We start from the raw sequence: 25,692 nt of genomic DNA on the forward strand, positions 1-25,692 counted from the left end.
TCCTTTTCCACCTATCCACTCCACCCTCTCCTCCCTGACCTATCACCTTCATCTCCTCCCCCACTGACCTATTGTACTCTATGCTATTCTATCCCCACCCCCACCCTCCTCTAGCTTATCTCTCCACGCTTCAGGCTCTCTGCCTTGATTCCTGATGAAGGGCTTTTGCCTGAAACGTCGATTTTACTGCTCCTCGGATGCTGCCTGAACTACTGTGCTCTTCCAGCACCATTAATCCACCCTCTGAAATGGCTGAACAAGGCATTCAGATCAAGAGCAATTAGGGATGGACATCAAATACTGACTTTGTCCACATAGTGTGAACAAATAAGGGAAAGAACAGTTGCCAGACAGAAAAAGAAACTATTCTCATGTTCAGTCTATCATCCTGACAGTCATTTAATGCTAATTGAGTTGTTAAGTAATCCTTCCTTCACTTGCTAGCTGTGGTTCTTTCACATGTTGTGGGCTCAGCTCCCACTCAAAGTGGACATGCCGTTTAAACTAAGGAGATGTTTTCTCTCTCTGGTGGGTGTTAAAGATCTCTTGGTGCTCTTCAGAGAAGAGGTGAACTCTTCCTGGGGCCGATGTATCTGTCTAAACCTATCACTAGAACAGACGATCTGATCATTCTCACATTGCTGTCTGTGGGATCTTGCTGTGCACAGATTGACTGTGGCATTTTTGAAATTACAACAGTGACTATGCTTCAAAACTGCATCATTGGCTATCAAGAGCTTAGGAGTGCCCCGCAGTACTGAAAGTAACATCGAGTCCTAGAGTTGAATAGCACAACAGACCCTTCAGTTCAAGCAGTCCACGCCAACCAGATACCCTAAATTAATCTAGACCAATTTGCCAGCATTTGTCCGATATCCCTCCACATCCTTCCTACTCATGTACTCATCCAGATGCCTTTTAAATGTTGTAATTGTACCGGTCTATACCACTTCCTCTGGCAGCTCATTCCGTACACGCATCAACTTCTGCGTGAAAAAATTACCCCGTAGATCCCTTTTAAATATTTCTCCTCTCACCCTAAACCTATGCCCTCTAGTTCTGGACTCCCCCACCCTGGGGTAAAGACCTTGACTATCCACCCAAAAAGTGCAATAGGAATTCTTAATTTACAATACATCCTCAGATGTGACGTGAGGTGGACCCCTGGTGGTAGTGAGCTTTGCAGACCAAAGCTTGATCTAATTGAATGACAGAGCAGGCTTGAAGTACCGAATGCCCTCCTCATGTCTCTATCTTGCAATGACTCGAGAGAGAATTGGCATACAGTCAGTATGATATTCCAACTCCAGCCCCACATCCGATCAAAACTGTATGAAATTAGAAAATCAAGTCATAAATGCATTCTCTGACAAGCTGGATGTGAGAACCCTACATTGTAGCTCAGACAATCTGTTTATCTGTTTAATGTGTGTTGAAAATTGCCTTGCAGTCAATCTTGATGTAATTAGACACCACTACTTTGATACCCAGGAGACTTTAATTATAGCAATGCCTAAAGTTTTGTTATAACAGGGCCTCCTCTTCCCTAGGCACTGCCTTTAGGCTTGTTCATGCAAGTAAGCTCATGCAGCTCTTTATATCTTATTTTTATCCATTCTCAGACACACAAGTCACTAAACATAGCAATGCAGATTAATACAGTAATTGGGAAGTAGCAAACCAAGCACTAAGGTCCCTTTCTAGAGGGATAGTGTTCGAGAGATATCATAATAAAATCACAACCTTTGTTCACTCACAGTTTTTATGTGTGTTCATGGGTGCTCAACATTGCAGGTTAGATCAGCATTTGTTCCAGGAACTATATCAGCATTCCTTCATTGTCACTGGGTCATGTACTTACAGCTCTTTACCTAAAGTACTCTTGGTGTATCAACATCCTATAGACTGCAGCGGTTCAAGATGTGGCTCATTGTCAGCTTCTCGGGGGCAATTAGGGGTGGCCAACAGCTTTGTTGATCAGGGAGAAAGTGAGGACTGCAGATGCTGGAGATAAGTCAAAAAGTGTGATGCTGGTAAAGCCCAGCCGGTCAGGCAGCATCTGAGGAGCAGGAGAGTTGACGTTTCGAGCAGGAAGGTTCCTGATGAAGAGCTTACGCTCGAAACGTCAACTCTCCTGCTCCACAGATGCTGCCTGACCGGCTGGGCTTTACCAGCACCACATGTTTTGACTCAGCTTGGTTGAGTAGCATGGTAAATTCTAGAACAAGTCTTCAGTATATTGTGAAAGCCCATTGTGTTTGGGGTATCCAACAAGTTCTTGATTTAGCAAGGAGTGAATTGAATTGGCTTAGGACCGGCTTCTGTGATGCTGGGGATCTCAGTTCTGGCCTTGTGTCTCACAAGACATTGGAGAAGGTGCAACAGAGATCTTCAGGAATGGTAACAGTTTACACTGGCTAGGCAACACTGAACAAGGTTGGACTCTCATTCACTATAAGAGAGAAGTCTGAGAGGTGACCAGAGGCAGTTCTTCCAGGAGAATGAGAGGGTTTGATTGATTAATTGTCAGGTAAAACCCTGGGAGCTGACCCAAAGTGAACAGCCTTCACTATAAGATGGTCAGTAATAAATCTAGTTGGGAATTAAGGAGAAAGATCTTCACCAGAGGACAGTGAGAATGTGAAAACTACTGCCACAACCAATAGTTGAGAGTTGTGTGCATAATATGGAGGGAGATGATGGTGTCCTGGTAATGTGGTTGCCTCAGTAACCCAGCGGCCCAGGACAATGCACTGAGGACATGAGTCCAACTTCCATCATGGTTTCAGGTGAAGCTTAAATTTAATGAATAAATCTGACAGATAAAGTTATAGTCAGTTCTGCTATAACGTGGTAGTTCCGTTCTCGTGCAATCCCATGTTATAAGAAAATTGTGTAATAGCAGCATCGTTTAAACTAATGGGGCTAGAATCGCATTATAACTAATACACGCTTTAAACATTCATGTAACAGAAACATTGTCCCCAATTCATCAATTGTGTTATAGCAAATTTGTATTAACAAAATGTGTGTTATAGCAGAACAACCTGTCGTTTCATGATAGGAGACTATTTATCATCGATTGACATAGACACATTTAGTTTACAACATACCAAAGAGGAGTCATCGAACTTGAAACATTAATTCTGTTTCTGATGTTGCCAGACATACATGAGTTTGTCTAGCATTCCTGTGTTTTTTTCTCCTGATTCACTAATGGTGTATAGGGAAGGAAATCTGCCATCTCTACCTGGCCTGGACTACATATGACTCTCAAAGCAGAGCAATGTAGTTTGACTGAGTTCAAAGACATCAAATTCTGGCCCACATTCCAGGATAACAAAAAACACAACCACTACTTTAACAATCTCAGTTTCTGCCCTCCAAACCCACTCTTCTCTCAGATGAATATTACAAAAAAAGGACTTGGTAATACAGAACTTGACTGCTGTTAAAAAGAGACGGACATGTTCTCAAAGGTTTTTTTTCATTTTGCATTCAGCATGATAAAAGCAAGAAAGCCAAATTTCAAGTGATCCCAACAACTTATACCAGAGAGAAAACAATTGCTGACTGGTTAGCTAGTTGACCCTGAATGGATGAAATATTGGCACATGGAAGGAAAAGCAGGAAGTATAGACTCCCCAAGCCCCTTGGTAGCTCAAGCAAGACACAAAGCTCGAATATATTCCTTTAGTTTGCAGAGAATGGGTTCCTGTTTCTAAATGTATAACACTTCTCGTAAGTGTAGAAGTACCATGTTATAAGTTTGACTAATTGTCTTAAATTGGTTATTAGTGTCACTATTAGTGCAAGATAAAAAGCTTCAGGGACTGTCTTTTCTGCAAGATTTAATATGAAAATCATGTGTTCATTATCTAAACAATGAGCTGTAAGATTTGCAATCTGGTCTTTCTTTCACTTCCCATAGCCTAATGTGAAGGAATGAGCTCGAGACACAATGTACCAGATGTAACGGGAACATTCAATATTGTCTCTCATCCTTGACTAGGAGTCGAAAATTGACAAAACTTGAAGAATTCATCAGTTATGTACATTCATTCACTCCAACACTACTTGAGCTGAATGATTTAGCTGTGACACATTCACAGGGTATTCTTTATATTAAGGCAATTTCCTTTCTGTGTGACCCTTGGTTTGCTCCCTCCGCTAATGGTATCAGAGAGGATAAAATACATTGAAGACATCAAAGGAGCTAATATTTGAAACATTTTACTGGACTTATGAACTTATTTATTTCACTTGTCTAATCTCCTGCAGTAAAATAATGTGCACATGACCTGAATGCAGGAAGAGGTCTTTCAGCTCCTCCATAAGACCATAAAATGTAGAAGTAGGCCATTCAGCCCATCAAGTTCTGTCCACTATTCAATTAGATCATGGCTAATTCCTCACATATAGTTAGATTATGGCTGATCAAATTCTTAATTCCATGCACCCACCTTGGCTCCATAACATGTAAGACCCAAAAACAATTTCAATTGCCTCTCATGTTTTGAGGAAGTGTACTCCAAATTTATACTAGGTATGATTCCTGACAATACTCCCATGAGTTGTCTTTGGTTCAAATTTTTGTGTTCCAACCCCTCACTTTGGACTCCACCTCCCACCAAAGGCAATAGTTCCTCAATATTTTTAATCAGACATATTATGGCATGTACATGGAGTAGGTGGGACTTGAACCCAGGTTTCCTGACTCAGAGATAGGGACACTGCCTCTGTGCCACAATCTTATATACTCAATGGATATCAAACCAATATGTACAATCTGACCGTGAAATTTTAAAACCTCAGCACCATTCTCATGATACAGAAACAAAATACTGGGGATATTAAAGACCTGAAACACAAACAGAAAGTGCTGGAAATGCACAGCGAGTCAGGCAGCCTCTCTGCGGAGAGAAACAGAGGCAACATTTCACAGAAACACTGAAAATAACAGCAGGAGTAGGCCATTCAGCCCCTTCAAGCCTGCTCCACTATTCAATATTATCATGGCTGATCATGGAATCATAGAATCACATAGCACGGAAACAGACCCTTTGTTCCAACTTGCCGATGCCAACCAAGTTTCCCAAACTAAACCAGTCCCACTTGACTGTGCTTGGCCCATCTCCCTCTAAACTGCTTCTGTCCATGTATCTGTCCAACATCTTTAAATGTTGTAACTGTCCTGGTATCTACCATTTCCTCTGGTAGTTCATTCTGCATATGAATCACTGTGTGAAAAGGTTGTCCCTCAGGTCCCTTTTCAATCTTTCTCCTCTCACCTAAAACCTATGCCCTCTAAGCTCCCCCATCCTAGATAAAAGTCCTTTGCTATTCACTTTATCTACACCCCTTGTGATTTGATAAACCTCTATAAGGTCACCCCTCAAATCTCCTGCGCTCCAGGAAAGAGAAGTCCCAACCTAGCCAGCCTGTCCTTGTATATCAAGTCAACCGTGTTTCCCATTCCGGTTTCACCTAAAGAAGTGTCTCACTCCTCCAGCTTGAGAAAACCTAACATTGGAGTTCTGATGAAATGTTGTCAGTTTGAAACATCTTTCTGATGCATCTGTGGTGCATTTTTCCCAATATCCCTCTGAAGGCACGGTGCCCAGATCTGAGGGTTGTTATTTGTACTGGCACAACACGGCTTCCACCCTTCTATACTGCAGTCTCCATGAGCGGACATGAAGCCAGACGTTTCAACTGGCCGCATGATAGCAGCACACTGGGGGCTTTCCAGTCTTTTGCACTTGCAATGATCCAATTTCACCAGCCTCCAAGCTCATTAGAGCTCAATCCTCATAAACCATCGGAATTGTTCATGCAATAATGAGGCCGTCCTGGAACCAACGCTTTGGAACTTTGAACAACAGAAGGCACAGAATTAAAGGTCAACCAGTTCCTGAGCAGGAATACCTGTTAATATTGCTTTAATGAGTTTCAAGCTCTGTGCTGATGACGTGCACAGTTTAAATGATGCTGTTATCACCGTGGCTTCCTGCTCTGGTGAGGTTGTTTTCTTACCCAGGCATGTGAAGAGAGTGGTCTCAGCCGAAACACTCGTCTCTTTTTTTAAGAATTGTTGAAAACAAATAAATGGGTCAGCTCCGGCATCAAGGCAGGTCAGAAAAGGATGTTGCCAGGGTTGGAGGGTTTGAGCTATAAGGGGAGGCTAAATAGGTTGGGGCTGTTTCCCTGCAGCGTCGGAGGCTGAGGGGTATAGAGGTTTATAAAATCATGAGGGGCATGGAGAGGGTAAATAGACAAGGTCTTTTCTCTGAGTTGGGGGAGCCCAGAACTGGAAGGGCATAAGTTTAAGGTGAGAGGGGAAAGATTTAAAAGGGCAGCTTTTTCACGCAGAGGGCGGTGCGTGTATGGAATGAGCTGCCAGAGGAAGTGGTGGAGGCTGGTACAATTACAACATTTAAAAGGCATATGGATGAGTATATGAAAAGGAACGGTTTGGAGGGATATGGGCCAGGTGCTGGCAAATGGGACTAGATTGCTCTAGGATACAGCGCAGACGTTTTGGACTGAAGGGTCTGTTTCCGTGCTGTACATTTCTATGACTCACTGACCGTCCTCAGTGAGCGAAAGAAAGTCTTCCATTCCGCCTCTCATGATTTCCAGGATTTGGTCAAAGCAACAATTTTTTTTAAGAGTGTAGTTGCTGTCATAATGTAGGAAGTGCAGCTGTCAATTGTTGCCAAGTAAGATCCCACAAACAACCATGTGATAACGATCAGATCGTTTTAAGGGCCAAAGCTGAGGGAACAGCAACTAGATACAAGTGAGGCCTCAAGGTTCAAGTGGACCAAATAGTTGTTCTCTCAGTGCCTGGGGTGAGGAGGAAAGCCATCTCCTAATGTCCACTGTGGTACCAACCAGAAACTATGCCAGTGGACACCAGGGGTTATCGTTTCAGTTTAGACTGAGATGAGGACATACTTCTTTACCCAGAGAGTAAAGAGCCTGTGGAATTCTCTAGGATAGAAAGTACAGTAGTTCAGACCCAAATGTTGAATATTTTCAAGAACTAAATATAGTTCTTCAGCCTAAAGGGACCAAAGGGTATGGGAGAAAGTGGGAACAGGGGATTGAGTCGGATGATCAACCACGATCTGATTGAATGGTAGAGCAGGCTCGAAGGGCCGAATGGTCCACTCCTGCTTCTGTTTTCTCTGTTTCTCTGAGGCATAAAAAAGAGCATCAAAGATGTCACATGAGTTTTGTGTGTCTGTGTGAGTGAGTGTGTATGTGTTTGTGTGTATGTGTCTGGGAGCCTTGGTGCCTCAGTAGTTAGCACTGCTGCCTCACGATACCAGGAACCCGGGTTTGATTCCACTCTCGGGCAACTGGCTGTGTGGAGTTTGCATGTTCTCCCTGTGTCTGCATGGGTTTCCTCCCACAGTTCAAAGATGTGTTAGATGGATTGGTAATGTTATCTAAAAGAGAAAGACAAACAAAAAGATTTCGGGAGGGAATTCCAGTGTTGGGAGCCCCAGGCAGCTGCAGGCATGGCTGCCAATGGTGGAGTTGCTAAAATCCTGGACGTTCAAATGGCCAAATGTGGATATCTTGGAGGCTGTGGAGCTGCAGGAGATTGCAGAGAGAGGGTGTTCACTTGCCTGGATGAGTGCAGTTCCAACAACCCTCAAAATGTCTGACTGATTCATTTCCTTCATGACTGACACACAGTAGCAGCAGTGTGTATCATGGACAAGATGTGAGACAGCAGGTCACCAAGCCTCCTTAGACAACACCTTCCAAACCCTTGGCCATTACCATCTAAAAAGAGAAGGACAGCTGATACTATAGGAACACCCCCCCCCCCCCCGCAAGTTCCTCTCCAAATCACACACCATTCTGAGTTGGAAATATAATGCCATTCCTCCAGTGTTGCTGGGTCAAGATTCTAGAAGTCCCGCCCGAACTACACCACGTGGATTGCTGCACTTTAAGATAGTAGGTTACCACTGCCTTCTCCAGACATCTAAAGGCAGACAATAACTGCTGGCCTCTCCCACGATGCAAACAAATGAAAAACTGTGACTGATTTGAGTTGAGTACATGCAGACATTCCATTATATAAATATTTAAACTCTGTGCAGTTAAGTACATAAGTGTAGAATTTGAAGGATCCAGCTCAAAATGGAAACTTTCAGATGTCAGAAAAATCTTCTCACTCTGAATTGACAAGAAATTGCTTTCCTATTGATGCCAGCTCATTGAAAACCTTCAAACAGGCTACCATGGAACTCCGTGGAGCTAGATGGATATAATGATCTGGATCTTGATGTGTGGGTGACTGTTTCAAAATTGACACTGAACTTGGAAGAATTGTAAATTGTGAGAAGGAGAGTGTATAACTCCAGAAGGACAGAGACAAGTTGGTGGAGTGGACAGGTAGGTAATAGGTAAGGTTCATTACAGAGAGGTGTGAGGTGATGTATTTTAGTTGGAAAGACATTGAAAGACAATATCAAATAAATAATCCTAAAGGGGGTGCAGGAGCGAAGGAACCTTGGTGTAAACGTGCACAGATCATTGAAGGTGGTCGGACAAGTGGCAAGAGCGCACAGTGTTCTCGGCTTTATTAATAATGACGTAGTATACAAGAGCAAGGGGGTGATGTTGAACTTGTACAAGTTCTGCTGGAATATTTTGGGGCAGCACATTAACAGGAAATGTATAGGAGGGAGAATGCAGAAGCGATTTACATGAATGGTTCCAGCAACAAGGAATGTCAGTCCTGAGGTTAGATTGAAGAAGTTGGGTTGTTCTCCTTGGAGAGAAGAAGGTTGAGAAAAGATATGATAGAGATTTTCAAAGCCATGAATGGGCTGGATACGATGAAGCTGTTCCCACTGATTGAAGAAAATACCAATAAGAAGGTTTAGACTTGAAGTGACATGCGAATGAAGCAACGTTGATGTGAGAAGAATTGTTTTCACCCAGTGAGTATTTAGGATTTGGAAACCATTGTCTGGAAGTGAGTGGAGGCAGATTCTGTTGAGGCATTTAAGAGGGGCACTGGATGATTATTTGGATAAAAATGGTGTGCAGGGATATGGGGAAGAGGCAGAGATTGGCTCAAAGTAATAGAACCATGGTGGGCATGATGGTCTCTCTGCTGCATAGCAAGGAAGAAATAATTGGCTCCTGGCTAAACAAGGCCTCAGTTTTAAAGTGCTTATTCTTCTTTTGGTATCTCTGCCTGACCTCACCCCACCCTCTCTCTGCAATCTCCTGCAGCTCCACAGCCTCCAAGATATCCACATTTGGCCATTTGAACGTCCAGGATTTTAGCAACTCCACCATTGGCAGCCATGCCTGCAGCTGCCTGGGGCTCCCAACACTGGAATTCCCTCCCGAAATCTTTTTGTTTGTCTTTCTCTTTTAGATAACATTCCTTACCACCTGTCTATTTGACCGAGTACTTGGTCATTTGACCGTCTCTTTCATGAGGTTTTGTTTGATAACACTATAGAAAAATCACCTTAGAAGAGTTTAGTAAAATGTTAACTCGGCTGCAAAGTGCTGTTCAAGTTTGATTGATTGCTGATGTTTTACAGCATTAATGTTTCAATCCTCGGATGTTTGTTTCAAAGTGTTTCTCTGTACAGTGTTTAGTTTGTGAATAGTTTGCCATCCAAACCCAGAGTTATAATTCAAACCAATCCCTTTCAGGAGGTGCCTGGTAATTGAGTTACCTGACAATTAGAGTGTAGGTGTTAGATGAACAATGTGTGCACACGGATCTGCCAAAACCAACTGACCCTGACAGCTATTTACATATTATCTGTAATAATTAGACATGATTATGTTCTGAATGTAATGCACACACAAGTGGCAAGTATCAGGAAATTGAAAAAGAGCATTCAGCAGTTGTTATGATTCATGTTAATTCTTGTAAACACTGAATGTAATTATTCTTTAAATCAGTTACCGTGATCATGCAAAGTTTATACAAGCTCCAAGCTACTCCATTATAGCACAGAATATATTTTCCACTTTATAGGATCGTTTCTGCCTTGTGCAACTCTTCAATCGCATTATCTTTTATTTGAGAGATGGCAGAAGTAAATTAATATTGCTAAGAAAGTGCTGGAAACATGCAGAGAAAGCATTTCTTTCTGCAGGGAGATCCAAACTGGAGGCTATTACAAAAGACACTCATGAATAAATCCAACAGGGAGCTCAGGAGGAACTTCTTTATTCAGAGAAGGGTAGATTGTAACCCATTAAACCCCCTTTGAAACCACCTTGTAATCCTGTGATCCCTACCCCCTGGAAGGACGAGGGCAGCAGATCCATGTCATTACTGTTCCCTCCATGTTCCCCGCCAAGCCACTCACCAGCCTGGCTTCGAATTGTACAATCACCACGGTTGCTGGCTCAAAATCCTAGAAACTCACACCATAACAGCACTGTGGGTGTGAGAACAATCTTCACCTTCTCAAGGGCATCGAGGGATCGGCAATGAATGCTGACCCAGCCAGCCATAAATAAATTAGATTAGGTTAGATTACTTACAGTGTGGAAACAGGCCCTTCGGCCCCACAAGCCCACACCGACCCTCCGAAGAGCAACCCACCCAGATCCATTCCCCTACATTTACTCCTTCACCTAACACTACAGGTAATTTAGAGTGGCCAATTCACCTAACCTGCACATCTGTGGGAGGAAACCGGAGCACCCGGAGGCAACCCACGCAGACACGGGGTGAATGTGCAAACTCCACACAGTTGCCTGAGGCGGGAATTGAACCCAGGTCTCATGGCGCTGTGAGGCAGCAGTGCTAACCACTGTGCCACTGTGCTGCCCTATTTTAAAAATGTAAGACGTCCCTGATGTGCTATATGCCTACTTGTATTGCTGTTATGTAACATTCATAGTTGACTGGCTGACTAACAAACTGACGAACTGCTGACTGGCCAGCATCAAATGAGAACCATTAATTAATATTTTTACACATGTGGAACTTGCTCCAGCAGGCAGTAGTTAAAGGGAAGCAATGGCCTAGTGGTATTATTGCTACGGCCTGGCATAGTCATACTCATGGAATCATTCCTCACAGACAATGTCCCAGATACCATGTGTTAAATTTTGCAGTTGACTCTGACTGGTCAGAACTGGGAAGTGAACCAAGAGAATGGCAACTTCATTAAGTTAAAATGGTTACAAGTCTTGTACGTTGTTGTGGGTAAGCTACCACAAGTTCCCTGCAATTTGGCTACTTATTAAGAAGTCTCACAATCAAAGACTGAAACAATTAGTTCAACTTTATGGCATGTAGTAACCAAAATAAGACCCCTCGAAAAAGCAAATTAAACCTCGCAATCCAATGTGGCTATTACCTGATTAGTGATGGAATTTAGCTATGATTCCAACAAACAGTGACTGTCTCAGGATGTCCATGGTTCAATTCTGATGCAGTATTGTCTTTGAAGTTCTGCCATTGAAGAATCCTGTAGTTGAATTCTTCTAGTATTTTCTGTCCTTCAAGTTTACAGTGTGACTTTGTTGATGATCCTTTAGAAATTTTCATCCACAATATGAACCACTCCTCTGGATCTATCAAAGCTGCAGCTTATCTTCTTATCAGAAGTAGTTTCTCTGTTCCTTGTTACATTTGGCAATAACTGTCTGCTTGAAGACATGACTTTCCTGCAATTAACTCCTTCAATTCTTCAGCAGAGCAATCATTTGCCCTTGTAGCATAAGGCAGCCAGTGTTAAAAGGTTTAGTTTATGTAGCTTCAACACTTTCTTTTCCCAAGCATGGCTAATTGCTTTCAGTTCCTGTATAACAGTTTGTTCTTGTCTCTTAACAGTTTATTCCAAACAGAATTATTACTGATTCTTTCAATCCATACACAGTTATTAAAGTTCTCAAGTTTACACTATCACAACATGTTCTTTCTGTCTGCAAATTTCAGGGCCTTATATGTTAATACCTATCAAGGTAAATTATTACATGTAGTTTCCAATATAAATACTGCATTGCAAGACTGACATTATGACTTTACAGTCACAGATTGAATGAGACACCCAGTTCCTTTGAGAATATAAACTACACTGTGAATAGAAATGAATTGGCTTTATTGTCACGTGGACTCAGATGAATGAAATGCACTGAAACGTTTGCAATAGCACCATCTTAGGTACAAAATACCTAGGTACAGATATTTAAGTATTTGGAGTAAAATAGAGGTTGTTGGCTCAGGAATACAATCTTATCACAGAAGTTTCCAAAATTACAACAGGAAATCGAATGCCCTACCATTATGAAATGTCTGGTTAATGAGTTGTTGGGTTTGTTAGCTGCCCAAACAATTTCCTGTTGCTCGTTACAATTTTCAGGTGTCCGTCCTGGAAGTGTTTTACACCAGCGATGATGACGTGACATCAGGGTCTGCTACCAGGGCCATGACTGAAGAAGGGTTACACCTAAAATGTCGACACTTACCTCCTGATGCTGCCTGGCCTGCTGCGCTTTTCCAGTCTCCTGCCTGTCTACTTTGGATTCCAGCATCTGCAGTTTTTTTTGTCTCATGATAGAAATGCAGCAGTAGATTCTGCCTGGGATTGTGGTTTACTGGGAAAGCTACCAGATTAGTAATCCAGGAGCTACAGGGAGAGGCTGAATAAGCTGAGGCTCTTTTCCCCGGGAGCGTCAGAGGCTGAGGAGTGACCTTATAGAGGTTGATAAAATCATGAGGGGCATGGATAGGATAAATAGATAAAGTCTTGTCCCTGGGGTGGGGGAGTCCTGAACGAGAGGGCATGGGTTTAGGGTGAGAGGGGAAAGATTTAAAAGAGATCTAAGGAACAACTTTTTCATGCAGAGGGTGGTGCATGTATGGAATGGGCTGCCAGAGGAAGTGGTGGAGGCTGGTACAATTGCAATATTTAAAAGGCATCTGGATGGGTATATGAATAGGAAAGGTTTTGAGGAATATAGGCTGAGTGGTGGCAGGTGAAACTAGATTGGGTTGGGATATCTGGTCAGCATGGATAAGTTGGACTGAAGGGTTTGTTTCCATGCTGTACATCTCTCTAACTCTATGTGGATTCAAATCCCTCTGGAATAAATTATTAAAATTTGAATTGAATACAAAAGTTATTGCAATAGCCTCCGTTGTCAATTGTTGCAACAAACTACTTGGTTCACTGATGTTATTAGGGACAGAAATCCTCTGTACTTACCTGGTCTGGTAACTCCATGTAGCTTCAGATCCATAGCAATGTGGTTGACTCTTAACTGTTTTCTGGGCAATAAATGTTGGCCCAGCTACCACTGCCCACACAAACTATAAAGTCTGTTGGCTTTACGTGAATAACTTATCTCCGAGAGTTTTGTAACCTTCAGCAAAATGTGAAGAGACAGCCTGCAAGGGACCACAAAACTTGTAGCTGTGACTAAATTCCTGTTTGCAGCATTTACCCCTCTTCCTGCAGGATTCAGTCCTGATTGGTCACGGAGCCCACTGCCCTTTTGCTACTTTAATTGGCCATTGGTCAATCTCTCCCTTGTCTGCCACTAATTAGCCATGTGATGTTTGATTTGATAGTCAGGTGAGAGCAAATGGAGCCCTCAATTTTAGCTCCACTAAAAACATGTAACCCTGCCCAGCCCTAGAGGGAAAAGCTAAGTCAACATTTGAAATATTGCTTTCAGTTGGATCTCTCTCTTTCTCTCTCTCTCTTCACAAACTCTGCATTTTGAATTAAATTTACACAGGAATATGGAGCAGGAGTAGGTCATTTGGCCATCCAAGCCTCCTATCCCAGTCAATATGATTGTGGCTGATTATCCAACTGCTCCAGATTTCTCTTTTGGTCCCTTTAGCCTTGAGATCTATATCTAACACCTTCTTGAAAACATTCTATTGTTGGCCTCAACGAGACCTGGGTGACCTCATTTATCAGTCATTGGGAGTAAGCGTGAAGGTACAGCAGGTGATGAAGAAGGCAAATAATATGTTGTCCTCTGTTAGTGAAGGATTCGAATACAGGAGCAGGGATGTTTTGCAACAATTATACAGGGCATTGGTAAGGCCACACCTGGAGTATTGTGTACAGGCTTTGTCTCCTTATCTGAGGAAAGATGCTCTGACTATGGAGGGAGTACAACAAAGGTTTACTGGGGCAGCAGGACTGCTTTATGAAGAGAGACTGGATTGGTTACGGCTCTATTTGCTAGATTTCAGAAGAATGACGGTGATCTCACAGAAGCCTATACAATTTTAACAGGACTAGACAGGGTAAATGCAGGAGAAAATGAGGACTGCAGATGCTGGAGATTGGAGTCAAAAAGTGTGGTGTTGGGAAAGCAGAGCAGGTCAGGCGAGGAGCAAGAGCATTGACATTTCGGGCATAAGTCCTTCATCAGGAGGTAAATGCAGGAAGGATGTTAAAGAGGACAAGATCCGTTCTGAGGAAGGGTCACTGGTTCTGAAACATTAACTCTGATTTCCCTCCACACGTGCTGCCAGACCTGCTGAGTTTTACCAGCAATTGCTGTTTTTGTTTCTGATTTCCAGCATCCACAGTTCTTTCTCTTTTTTCACCTTGGTCGCAGTAATGGAGACAATGACAATACCATTAACTTTTGTAATAACCCATCTGGCTCACTGCTGTCCTTTACTGACATCAATCTGCTGTTTGTACCTGGCCTACATGTGACTCCAGATTCTTAACTGCCCTCTGAAGAGGTTGACTGAGCCACATAGTTCAAGGGCAATTAGGGATGGACAATACCTTGCTGAGATATTTGTATCATCAATAGCCACAAGTGAGGTGGCAGAAGACTGGAGGTTGGCTAACGTGGTACCACAATTTAAGAAAGATGGTAAGGAAAAGCCAGGGAACTAAAGACTGACATTAGTGGTGGGTAAGTTGTTGGATGGAATCCTAAGGGACAGGATTTACATGTATTTGGAAAGGCAAGGACTGATTAACGATAGTCAACATAGCTTTTGTATGGGAAATTGTGTCTCACTAACTTGACTGAGTTTTGTGAAGAAGTCACAAAGAGGATTGATGAGGGCAGCTTGGTGGACATGATCTACATGGATTTCAGTAAGACGTTCGACGAGGTTCCTCATAGTAGACTGGTATGCAAGGTTAGAACACATAGAATACATGGAGAACTAGTCATTTGGATGCAGAGCTGGCTCGAAGGTAGAAGACAGAGGGTGGTGGTGGAGGGTTACTTTACAAACTGGAGGCCTGTGACCAGTGGTATACCACAAGGATCGGTGCTGAGTCCATTGTTTTTCTTTATTTTGATATACGATTTGGATGTGAACATAGGAGATACAGTTAGTAAGTTTGCAGATGACACCAGAATTGGAGCTAGAGTGGACAGCAAAGAAGGTTACCTCAGAGTACAATAGGTTCTTGATTAGATGAGCCAATGGGCTGAGGTGTGGCAAATGCAATTTAATTTAGATAAATGTAAGGTGCTGCACTTTGCAAAAGCAAATCAGAGCAGGACTTATACTTAATGGTAAGGTCCTGGGATGTGTTGCTGAACAAAGAGACCTTGGAGTGCAGATTCATAGTTCCTTGAAAGTGGAATCACAGGTAAATAGGACTCTAAATGTTGGCCTTATCAGTGCTGCTCATGAATAGATACACTTTTGAAAAGCAGGAGAAAGAAAATGATTGAATCCACTATCTGAAAGGATGGGGAAAATAGATTTGACCGTAACTGTGTAAAGAGAATTGATAGATACTTGAAAGGAAAAAGATAATGGAGGTGGAGGGCAGGGGGTGTGGAAACTAATTGGATCACTGTTTAATTTTGGGCTGTATCATTCATGAACCTGTGAGTGAGTCGGCACCTGCTCTTTGGGTGACTGTGCCTCAGATTATTTGGAAGATTTACACGTGACCTACTGGCCTCCACATCGTGGTGAATGTGCAACATCTTCAGTTAATGCCCTGTCAATAATGGAATGCAATTATCACCAATCTATAATCAAGCGGTTTTAGTACAAAGAGTAAATGGTATCTCCCCTTAGGCTCCCTGGAACACTTAGTCCCATTTTTCACTAATAAGATTCAATAACTGTTACTTATCTGATCATCCTTGCAATTATGTAATGCCTTGTATTAGGAAAGTACTGATGTTCTGAGCACATTAATGACACTTTATCTTTTTCAGTCTGATGACTAGTTGACACTGCTATTGTTGGTATTCATGATGCACACCATAGCAACATTCCCTAGCAACAAAAGCAATTACTGCTTTTCTACATTGGGTGGGTCATGGACCTATTCTTTATGGGACATGTTGATGCTCAGATGCGGATGGAGCTTAGCTTCTGCGCAATGCAAACAGCCAAGAAAAGTAACAAATAGTTCCAGCTCTTAACCATTCTTCTGTTTAAACCCACTCCACCCCCCACCCTCCAGAATGGGTCTGTAACTACCTCCAGCCCAACAACCCTCTGAAATCTTGGTACTCCTTCCTTTCCAGCTTCTTGCATATCTACCCAATTTTAATCAATCCTCTTTCTCTCCTTTGTTAAAATGACCCTTAAAACCTATGACTTTGATCAGGCCTCAGGGGAGTTTGGCCACCACCAGCTGTGATTCTGCCATTGAAAATCATTTAGTAAATATCGATTAGACAGTCCAATAATGTGTTAAGAATTAAACTCGAAACCTGTTTAAAATAATCAGTCAGGCTCACAGTGTGATGAAGTTGGATGCGCTTGAAGCTATTGGCACCCCAGACTCCGTTTTATGTAAATAAAATGAATTTTATAGATATTTACACCCTGTTCATTGGGAATAATGGGTCATAAAGATTTCCGATTTCTTCTGCATTCCCATGGTAACATCCCAACAAATCAGAGTCTACCTGCCTGAACTCAGAAATGGGATTGTTTTGGTTGTGCTCCGGCCAACCAGCCAGCCTCATCTCGCACTCTGTCAATTTTTTTCAAGTCTGTTTCTTGTGTCCTAGTCTCAGCAAAAAGCTTCAACTTCTGGTCTCCTTTTGACAATAATCAGGCTTCGGCTCACCTGGATTAGTATCTCCTTGCGTGGCTCAGTGTCAAACGATGCATCTTTGAAATGCCTTTGAGCATTTCACTTTGACGACTGCTGGTTGTCTCTAAGTTGTGGCTGCACCTGCAAGCAGAAAGCAAGTTGTGTGACACCCAAATAGCAGCAGCAGCAAGTTGCAAAGCCCAGCAGGGAAAATGGCTGGTAACGTGGCAGCAGATAGAGTTCAATGTGATGAAAGTGGAGGCACCTGGAGGAAAACGAACTTTCATTTCAATAGCACCTTTCAGAACTGTAGGACATACTGGGAAAGTGATGGCCTAGTAGTATTATTATCACTAGATTGTACACCTAGAGATCCAGAGAATGTTCGGGGATCTGGGTTTGAATTCCACCATAGCAGATGCTGAAATTTGAATTCAATTTTTAAAAATTGGAATTAAAGAGTCTAATGATGACCATGAATCCATTGTTGGAAAAATTCACCTGGTTCACTAATCCCTTTAGGGAAGGAAAACTGGTATCCTTACCTGGTCCAGACCCAATGTGGTTGACTCTTAACTGCCCTCTGGATGGACAATAAATGCTGACCTCGCCAGCAATGCTCTCATCCCATGAATGAATAAAAAAATCCCAAAGTGCAACATAGCCAATACAATACTTCTCACTGTGGTAATGTGGGAAATGTAGTCAATAATGTATGCACAACAGACTCCCACCAACCACAATGTGATAATGGCCAGATAATTCACCGTTAATGATTCTGTTTGGAGAATGAATATTGACAGAAGTCTGGGAAATGATTGCCAGCTCATCTCCAGTAGAAAAGTAGAATCTTTTCTATCCACACGTGTCTTCACTGTGGTGTACCATCTGAAAGAAAGCATCTTTGACAACTGCAGCAGTTCAGCTCAGCATTACCATTTCTTGGGAAGTTTGGGATGGCTAATGAATGCTGACCTTCTCTGGGCTATCCACATCACTTAACTGTGAAGCAGGGAGAGAGAGAAGCTTGTTGGGAAATTCACCAGTCAGGTCTGCCAAATCCGACAAAAATAGACACAGGTACGTTGCTGTTGGGTCATAATGAGTTCCCTCGACTGGAGTCAAACCAAATGCTGTTGAAGGCAAAACAGAAGTACAACTGAGTGGCTTGTTTGACCACTTCAGAGGGCACATCACAGTCAATCATACTGGCGTAGAATCGGAAACATTAGAGTTATCAGCAACTCTACTGAGCCCTGATGACCCCATTCTCGACACTGAGGCAACTTGGATCTAGCTCTATGAGCACAGAACGACTCCACACACCCCAACCCCCACCAAAAGCCTGCAAACACAATATGACAGCCCCAGACAAACCTTTGAGCTTTGAGCGCTATGACTGTCAGCCTGTGTGCCCATGGAGAGCATTCCATCCAGATTAATACTACCCTCACTCCCTGCTCCCCCAACATGTTTGCACAGTTTGAGCTTCCGTTTTATGTAGGACAGAAATTTGGGTAAAGATGCTTGACTGATGTGTTCTTTAATACCCTAGAACTCAATTCAGAAGACGCCATGATTTGCAAACTGTATGTGGGCCAGGGAATAAAATATGGCTTTAACCCCCTTGTTCACTAAGTGACTGCATTGTTATACTATGGATCCCTGTTTCCATGTAAAAATAATCTCATCAAAACAAAAACAGACATTGCTGGAAACATTCAGGCAGGAGAGAAATCTGGTTCAGTTTCTGGTCCAGTGACCCTTCTTCAGAACTGATGGTACCCCACCCTCTATAATACTTCAAGAACTTTGCAACAGGGGTATACTGTCTAGATTGTTTGCAGTATCATTCAGTACTGCACTGTAGAATTTCACCAAGAGTTTTCTGACAGCATCTTCCAAACTCAAGACTACACTTTTGTCTAGAAAGACAAGAAAACCAACTGGGTTTTTTTTTGAAAGATGGTTGACATGGTTTTCATTAGGAGAAAGTGAGGACTGCAGATGCTGTAGATCAGAGCCGATAATGTGTTGCTGGAAAAGCTCAGCAGGCCAGGCAGCATCCAAGGAGCAGGAGAATCGACGTTTTGGGCATGAGCCCTTCTTCAGGAATTCCAAGGAGCAGGAGAATCGACGTTTCGGGCATGAGCCCTTCTTCAGGAAGAAGGGCTCATGCCCGAAACGTCGATTCTCCTCCTCCTTGGATGCTGCCTGGCCTGCTATGGTTTTCATTAGGCCAGTTCTCTATTCCAGATTTTATTAAATTCAAATTTCACAATCTGCCACAATCAGATTTGAACCCATGACCCAGAACATCAGCCTGGGGTTCTGGATTGCTAGTACTGACCCTTCAGGAGATGCAACACTCCTTCAGAACTGCCACTCAAGAGGGTGATTTGTATGTGGCATGAGCTTCCCGAGGAAGTGGTGAATGTGAGTACAAGGGTAGACCATTTAGGACAGAGATGAGGAGAAACCTCTTCACCCAGAGAGTGGTGGCTGTGTGGAATGCTCTGCCCCAGAGGGCAGTGGAGGCCCAGTCTCTGGATTCATTTAAGATACATGGGAACAACACCACCTTCAAGTTCCCCTCCAAGTCACTCACCATCGTGAATAAATAAAAAACAAAAAAAATAATTTTCAGGTTCAGTAAGCTGCAAGGTTTGGGATTGGGTCTACGGAATAGTTCCTTCTGAATTAGAAAACAAACCTGTCTTCTCTGTAAAAATCCAATGACAACAATTTGCATTTATAAAGTGTCTTTAACATCGTCTTCCCAAGATTTTTCACGGGAGAGTGATCCAGCAAAACGTAATCACCAAACTACATAAGGGGATATAAAGACAGGAAATCGAGGCTGTGGGCTTTACGGGGGAAAACAAGGTGGCAATGTGTAGGGATGGAATTCCAGAGGTTAGCCTCGGGAAACAGACAGTGGCCAACTATGGAATGATTAAAATCTTGAATGTTCAAAAGGCCAGAAGTGGAACAGTGTAGAGTGTTGGAGGGCTGAGGCTGTACAGTGATTTGAAAGCAAGGATTGGCTTTTAAAACATGAGATTTTCCACAAATGATCCAGAACTAATTGGGATCATACCACAATTTGATCATTCTGACCCCATTATCTCTCTGGAATGGTAATGATAGCAATGAAGTCGAAGTTAAAGTTCACTACCTCGGCAGGTAGGACATGTTCCTGGAGGTTTTATATCACTGTTAGCACTTCCTGGTGGTCTTGTCTCTTGTGTGGATTACCCTTCCTTCTCACAGCCAAGAGGAAAAGTAGTTGTTACCTGATTGTGTGATACTGAACTCTTTCTCTCTTAACTCTTAACCGCTGTCTGAAATTATTTTTATTTGGGTGGCTTCACTACCTAAGCCAGCATTTATTGCCCATCCCTAATTGCCTAGAGATAGTAGTTAAGAGTCATTCACATTTCAGTGGGTCTGGAGTCACATGTAAGTCAGACCAGGTAATAGCAGAAGATTTCCTTCTCGAAAGGACATTAGTGAACCAAATGGGTTTTTTTGAAAGATGGTTGACATGGTTTTCATTAGGAGAAAGTGAGGACTGCAGATGCTGTAGATCAGAGCCAATAATGTGTTGCTGGAAAAGCTCAGCAGGCCAGGCAGCATCCAAGGAGCAGGAGAATCGACGTTTTGGGCATGAGCCCTTCTTCAGGAATTCCAAGGAGCAGGAGAATCAACATTTTGGGCATGAGCCCTTCTTCAGGAAGAAGGGCTCATGCCCGAAACATCGATTCTCCTGCTCCTTGGATGCTGCCTGGCCTGCTTTGGTTTTCATTAGGCCAGTTCTCTATTCCAGATTTTACTAAATTAAAATTTCACAATCTGCCACAATCAGATTTGAACCCTTGATCCAGAACATCAGCCTGGGGTTCTGGATTGCTAGTACTGACCCTCCAGGAGATGCAACACTCCTTCAGAACTGCCACTCAAGAGGGTGATTTGTGTGTGGCATGAGCTTCCCGAGGAAGTGGTGAATGTGAGTACAAGGGTAGACCATTTAGGACAGAGAATGAGGAGAACCTCTTCACCCAGAGAGTGGTGGCTGTGTGGAATGCTCTGCCCCAGAGGGCAGTGGAGGCCCAGTCTCTGGATTCTTTTAAGAAAGAGTTGGATAGAGCTCTCAAAGATAGCGGAATCAAGGGTTATGGAGATAAGGCAGGAACAGGATACTGATTAGGAATGATCAGCCATGATCATGTTGAATGGCGGTGCAGGCTCGAAGGGCTGAATGGCCTACTCCTGCACCTATTGCCTAATGTCTATTGTCTATTGTCTAATGACAACATTTAAAAGACAGTTGGATAAGTACATGAATTGGAAAGGTTTGGAAGGATGTGGGTGAGAAGCAGGTAGGATTATGTTCAGCATGGACTAGTTGGGCAAAAATGTCTGTTTCTGTTCAGTATGACTCTATGACTCAGTATTACCACATGTGGAGTACAGCATTCTCTCAGTACTCTCCCTCCAATTAGTGGAATGCTTCCTTGTTACTAACCCCCCAGCAAGCGTCACATTCTCTCAATCTCAGACACAACAACTGAGCTGTGAGCAATTGCCATTGATTTTAACGCTGCGTGGCAGTGAATAACACTACCCAGAGATCAGTCAGGGTCAAAGGGAGAACTTCACTGGGAGTGTGTGACACAAGAGGATAGCATTGTGTTCTGTTTAAAGTTATATTCAATTACCACCATCCAAAAAAGAAACTATTTGCATTTCCATAGCATCTTTTGAGACCTCAGAAAACACTTGACTACCAAGAAAGTACACTCACTGTTGGAATGTAGGAAACGTAATTAAATTTCTCACAGCAAGGTTCCGCAAAAATCAATATGATAATGAGCACACCATCCACTCTTTTAGTGATACTGAATGGATAATAAGTGGCACAGGGCACTGAGGAAAACTCATCCAATTCTTCTTGGAAATAGCAGCCAGAGGATCTTTTAAATCCTCCTGAGAGGGCAGGTGTGACCATGGTTTATCACCTCATCCAAAATGAAAAGGCTTTCCAACTTGCAGCAAAGCCCGAGTACTTTTCTCAGAGTATCAGCCTGGGTGACATCCTCAAGCCTGTACACTCTGGGACTTGAACCCACACTCTCCTGATTCAGAGACCAAGGAGTGCGACCCACTGAGACACAGAGAGCAGCTTCTGTTTTCATGTCAAGCCAGTTTAAGAACGCCTCTTGATTTTATTATGATCTTGCAATTTCTATGAAAGTGTTTGCGAACCGACCTTATCAAATGTCTGCTGAAAATTAAGACATGGGTAACTCCAATGCACTCCCTTTATGCATGAATGCAGCCACACTTAAGATCCACACTCGGTGAAGTCCTTGCTTGTTCTGCTGGTTATCTTTCTTGACCTCATGCTATGCTCAATTGCAACGTGTCTGAAATAATTGAATCATTTCTTTGGTAAATGACTGAGTTACGGATGTGGAACTGAATGCTCTATTACTTTTGCTTATAACCTTTCTGCAATCACAAGTGGCTTCTCAGCTTTCTGAATTGCCACTCTCTGCAAAGAGATAAGAATGGCTGATCTCTTGGAGGTCTCTTTCCCTTCTTGCTCTTTCTGTCTCTCTCTCTCTCTCTCTCTGTGTCCCTCAGGTGAAAAATTAAACCAAGGGTCCATTACCTCATCAACAAGACACAAAACACCCCTTTACCATCCTTTCATAGAATAGAAAGAACAATCACTTTGTGAGCACGTGACTCAGTGGTTAGCACTGCTACCTCACAGCGCTAGGGACTCGGCTTTGATTCCAGCCACAGGTAACGGCTGTGTGGAGTTTGCACTTTCTCCCCATGGCTGAGTGGGTTTCCTCCCACAGTCCAAAGATGCGCAGGTTAGGTGAATTGGCCATGCTACAGTGTCCAGGCATGTTAGGTAGCTTAGTCAGGAGAAATGTAGAGTAGTAGGGGAATGGTTAGTGTGATCTTGTTAGGCTTAATGGCCTGTTTCTACACTGTAGGGATTCTTTCTATGAAAATCAGATGATTCAATTCATTAACAAATTCACTGTTTGTGGCACCTTCCTCAATTCGGTTCCTATTCATCTGCATGATGGTTTTTTTTTCTTTCATTCAAGGCAAGTAGTCATCTGTGGCTGGGCCAACATTTATTCTCCACCCCAAGATATCTTTGAGAAAGTGGTAGCAAAAAGCCTTCCTGAGCCGCTGCAGTCCTTGTGCTGTAGATCTTTGCACATGCTGTTAGGAAGGGAGTTCTAGGATCTAAACCCAGTGACTCTTAAAGAACAGCAATACCATTCAAAGTCAGGATTATGTTGGACTTGGAGGGAATCTTAGAGTCATAGAGATGTACAGCATGGAATCAGACCATAAGACCATAAGACATAGGAGTGGAAGTAAGGCCATTCAGCCCATCGAGTCCACTCCGCCATTCAATCATGGCCGATGGGCATTTCAACTCCACTTACCCGCATTCTCCCTGTAGCCCTTAATTCCTTGTGACATCAAGAATTTATCAATCTCTGCCTTGAAGACATTTAGCGTCCCGGCCTCCACTGCACTCTGCGGCAATGAATTCCACAGGCCCACCACTCTCTGGCTGAAGAAATGTCTCCGCATTTCTGTTCATCCTACTCTGTAAAGCTTTTATGATTTAGAAAACTCTGGCTTTGGTCACCCTCCTTTTGTCTTTAAGCTTGATTTGTTTTATTCAAAGTAATTTTCTGACTTCATGCTCTCAGTGGGAGGCTTCAACCACTTAAAGCACTAATTAGAAATCTGAAACACTCTCCAACAATTAATTGTAACTACTGTGGAACTTGTGCACAACTGCACCTGCATTGCTGATTTCAGCAACCAATGGATAAATCTAAAATTCATTCTTTCTCTTTCATCAAAGCATTAGGTGATTCTCAAAAGAATAAACGTTTTTTAAAAATTTGGCAGTAAAGCTTTTCCTTTTTATTGTTAAGTGATGTGTGCTACTCTAGTTTATGAAGTATCATTAAAATAAAGAGTTTATTTTCAAATCTCTGAATCTGATTTTTGTTTCTAGTGACAAAGTTAAACCTCAAATGGAAAATCCAGAAGGGGATGAAGAAATTGAAGATGCTGAAACAATCTTCTTTTAAAATCTCTTATGTGCTCATTTTCTGAGTACCTTTAGGGGACAGTGAGTAAATAAGAGTTCTACTTGTTCCTCCTGTGTCTGGCAGAAGCCTTTGGAATGGTGACTGATGATGTTTCCTGGCTACTTTGAGACTTTGCTCAGCACAGCACCCAGTATGCCCAGAAGATCCTCCTTCTGAAAGGGAAGTAGAAAGTGCTGTGATATCTCAGCATGTTTGGTGGCAACTGTAGAGAGAGGAAAACAGTTAATGTTTCGAGATCAATGACTCTTTTTGGAGTCTTTGGACTCAAAACGTTAACTCTGTTTCTCTCTCCACTGATGCTGCCAGATCTGCTAAGTTTCTCAAGCATTCTCTGTTTTTTTAAAATTCAAATCTCAAGCATATGCAGTATTTTATTTTTACTTATCCCTCTGAAAGGTCCTGCTTCCTAAAATATGTGATGTACGCAGTGCACTTCACATTGGAAAGGGGCCTTCATTACTGACAGCAAAGGTAACCAATCCGACATCTCAAATTATGCAGTTAAACCTCCGATCGTTTCCCAAGTTGAGAAATTTTCTTTTTATGTGTACAAAAAATACAAACCAAAAGAGAAAAAGAAAAACAGTTATAATAGTACAGAAGTACAGAAAAGTAGGAATGATATTGCACTAGTATGTTTTATTACAATAATGTTAACAATAAAGTGCCTTCTATTCTCCAAATTGTAGTCAACTCTTATTTACTAAATCCAAACTAGCACAAACTAAAATTAAATAAGATAACATTAAATTAAATTTCAATCTACCTAAATTATCGTACTATATTATATTACTCCACTTGCTGCACTTCCATTAAGGCTGCCATCCATGGGGGCAAAAGTGATTATATCCGTATTTACTAGGCCTCTGACCCGGACTGCCATATACTGCCCTCATGGCTATACAAAGGCCCTTATCAATATCGTCGACAAATCCATGTCTCTATAATTTAAAAAGGGCCGCCATGTCTGATAAAATTTCTCTGTTCCGTGGTGCACCACACTTGTCAGATAATCTTGAGGGACGTGCTCCAACACAAGTCTGCACCACCCAACAAGACCTGGCAACTTTTCTGATATCCAATTCATTGGGATATTCTTCCTCGCACAGTGCATCAGAATGTTGAATAATCTCCTCCCATGCTCATCCAAAGAAGGAAGATCCAATAGTTTGAAGAGAGACACCGGATCCCCTCAAACTTCCATTCCCAAGATCTCCTCCAGTTCATTCAGTATGGCTCCCAAATATCCACGGATCTTGTGACAGGACCAGAGGCAATGTGTAAGGGTGCCAATACTGTTTTTACATTGGGTGCATTTTGGGGAAGATCCTTTTTTAAACTTTGCTAGTCTCTCTGGTGTCATATGGGCCCTATGGAGGTTCTTCAAATGCATCGCTTGGGCGGCACGGTGGCACAGTGGTTAGCACTGCTGCCTCGCAGCGCCAGAGACCCGGGTTCAATTCCCGACTCAGGCGACTGACTGTGTGGAGTTTGCACGTTCTCCC

The 25,692-nt window shown here is 42.6% G+C and overlaps 1 protein-coding gene across 1 annotated transcript in view; it reads left to right on the plus strand.

Moving 5' to 3' along the window:
• LOC122556983 (calcium/calmodulin-dependent protein kinase type II subunit alpha-like) overlaps positions 1–25,692 on the plus strand; it is a 230,669-nt gene that overhangs the window by 130,290 nt on the left and 74,687 nt on the right. The window contains exons 4-6 of the mRNA XM_043704217.1: positions 15,571–15,605; positions 20,245–20,256; positions 23,731–23,738. Coding sequence (XP_043560152.1) covers positions 15,571–15,605; positions 20,245–20,256; positions 23,731–23,738 — 55 coding nt within the window. The remainder of the gene's footprint in view (positions 1–15,570; positions 15,606–20,244; positions 20,257–23,730; positions 23,739–25,692) is intronic.

This window comes from Chiloscyllium plagiosum, chromosome 14 (genome assembly GCF_004010195.1).
Source record: "Chiloscyllium plagiosum isolate BGI_BamShark_2017 chromosome 14, ASM401019v2, whole genome shotgun sequence".
In the NCBI taxonomy this organism is placed as follows: domain Eukaryota; kingdom Metazoa; phylum Chordata; class Chondrichthyes; order Orectolobiformes; family Hemiscylliidae; genus Chiloscyllium; species Chiloscyllium plagiosum.